Below are 1,938 nucleotides of genomic sequence, written 5' to 3' on the forward strand. Positions count from 1 at the left end.
TTATTTCTCAGAGATTTAATGCCTATTCAAGTGGAAGTTTATCATGTGAGCTTTCTAGTTGAAGTAAAATGTTAGTTCATATCATCATATGTTACAGGTAGGTGCGGTATTAATTAGCAATTTTTGGAATTGACCTTAATGCTCTAATATACCAAAAATTTTGTGCTAAAGAGAGTTAAATCATCCTTAAGATGATTTAATGGTTTGCTTCTACGTAGATAGGACTAATGGTGGACATAAGAGAGAATAGAGGAGTAAGTATTAAAACCATATAACATGCTGGAAATGTCTATTATTTGTACCAATGGTTTTGAATATACATTCGATCAGTTCGTTGAATACAAACAAAAGTTTTAAGATTCTTCTGAAAGTGTTCAAAATGAATAAATAACCAGAACATGACTATGTCAATAACACATGCCAACTATCGACCTTGAACCATTGTAACAGTAACATTGTTAACAGAGCATTCTGTTTGGCTGCGTTGAGAGGAATCTGTATCTGATGCAATCTGCCTTTCAATGAAGGCTGGTTTCATTGGAAGAGGCGGATGAACAATCTCACTTTTAAGCATGGAAACAACATCAGATACTGTTGGCCGATCTTGAGCAAATTCTTGCACACACAACAGTCCAACTTGTATGCATCTTAAAATCTCTATTTCAAAGCAGGGCTCATATATCATCACGTCTATTAATGCTATAGCGTTGTTTGTGTTCCACAATTTCCATGCCTAGAAAAGTGAACACATGATAGAAATTATAACCAACAATAAAAAAAAAACTTATTAAAGAACAAAAGGAATTGGATATTAAAAAAAAAAAAAAAAATGAGGCAATGAAATGACTTACAAGTCCTAAAAGGCTTTGGGACTGCTCATCATTATAAAAGCTACTGTTTCTTCTTCCACTAACTATCTCTAGTAACAACACTCCAAAGCTAAAGACATCTGATTTCTCTGAAAATCGGCCTTCCATTGCATATTCAGGAGACATATAGCCACTAAATAATAACAACAAAACACATCCAAATCTTGTCATCTCAAATATTAGTATTAGTATCTAATTGAAATGATCAAGTCGGGAGTTACTTACTAAGTTCCGACGACCCTATTAGTATTGGCTTGGTCTTCATTACTTCCAAAAATCCTGGCCATACCAAAATCTGATATTTTTGGATTTAGCTCTTTATCTAACAATATGTTACTTGCCTTTAGATCTCTATGAATAATCCGTAATCTAGAATCCCTATGAAGGTAGAGTAGACCTCGGCCAATTCCTTCAATAATGTTGAAGCGTTTTTTCCAATCTAGCAGTCTTTCTTTGTGTGGATCTAAATAAATTAAACAAAAGAAACGTTAACAAGAGAAAGAAAGTGATTAAATCTACAAGGTGATGAACATGAACTTTGCAAAAGTTATTTTGGTGGAAGTCATCAGAAAACTATTTCAAGTGAAGTCTGTCCAGAAAATTAAAATATGTAAAATATTTTTGTAATAAAAAAATGGTACAAAAATTAACTAACCGAAGAGAAATGCATCCAGACTTTTGTTTGGCATGTATTCATATAACAACATCCTCTCTTCTCCTTCAACACAGCAGCCAAGGAGCCTAACAAGATTCCGGTGTTGGAGTTTAGAAATTACCACCACCTCATTCATAAATTCTTCTAACCCCTGTGCAGAGGTTCTGGAAAGTCTTTTTACTGCAATTTCTTGTCTATCTGACATTTTTCCCTATTTAAAAAAAAAAAAAAATGTCATTAACTATATATTCGTAGTATTTGATAATAAACCTTTGGGAAAGCAACCATTACCCTGTATACGGGACCAAATCCACCTTGACCAAGCTTGTTAGATAGATGAAAGTTGCTTGTTGCGTTCACCAGCATCTCAAAATTGAATAGTGGGAGCTCCTGGACTTGTTTCTGGTTGTCACA

The 1,938-nt window shown here is 33.9% G+C and overlaps 1 protein-coding gene across 1 annotated transcript; it reads right to left on the reverse strand.

The window, feature by feature from the left end:
- Positions 1-286: 286 nt before the first annotated feature.
- LOC115966753 (G-type lectin S-receptor-like serine/threonine-protein kinase SD1-13) lies at positions 287-1,938 on the reverse strand (the record flags this gene model as incomplete). The annotated part of the gene is made up of 5 exons (XM_031085921.1): positions 287-733; positions 852-1,002; positions 1,095-1,332; positions 1,525-1,735; positions 1,816-1,938. Coding segments are annotated over 5 exons (1,032 nt in total), but the record flags the coding sequence as incomplete, so codon positions are not given.

The sequence above is a fragment of the Quercus lobata genome, chromosome 11 (genome assembly GCF_001633185.2).
Source record: "Quercus lobata isolate SW786 chromosome 11, ValleyOak3.0 Primary Assembly, whole genome shotgun sequence".
NCBI lineage: Eukaryota > Viridiplantae > Streptophyta > Magnoliopsida > Fagales > Fagaceae > Quercus > Quercus lobata.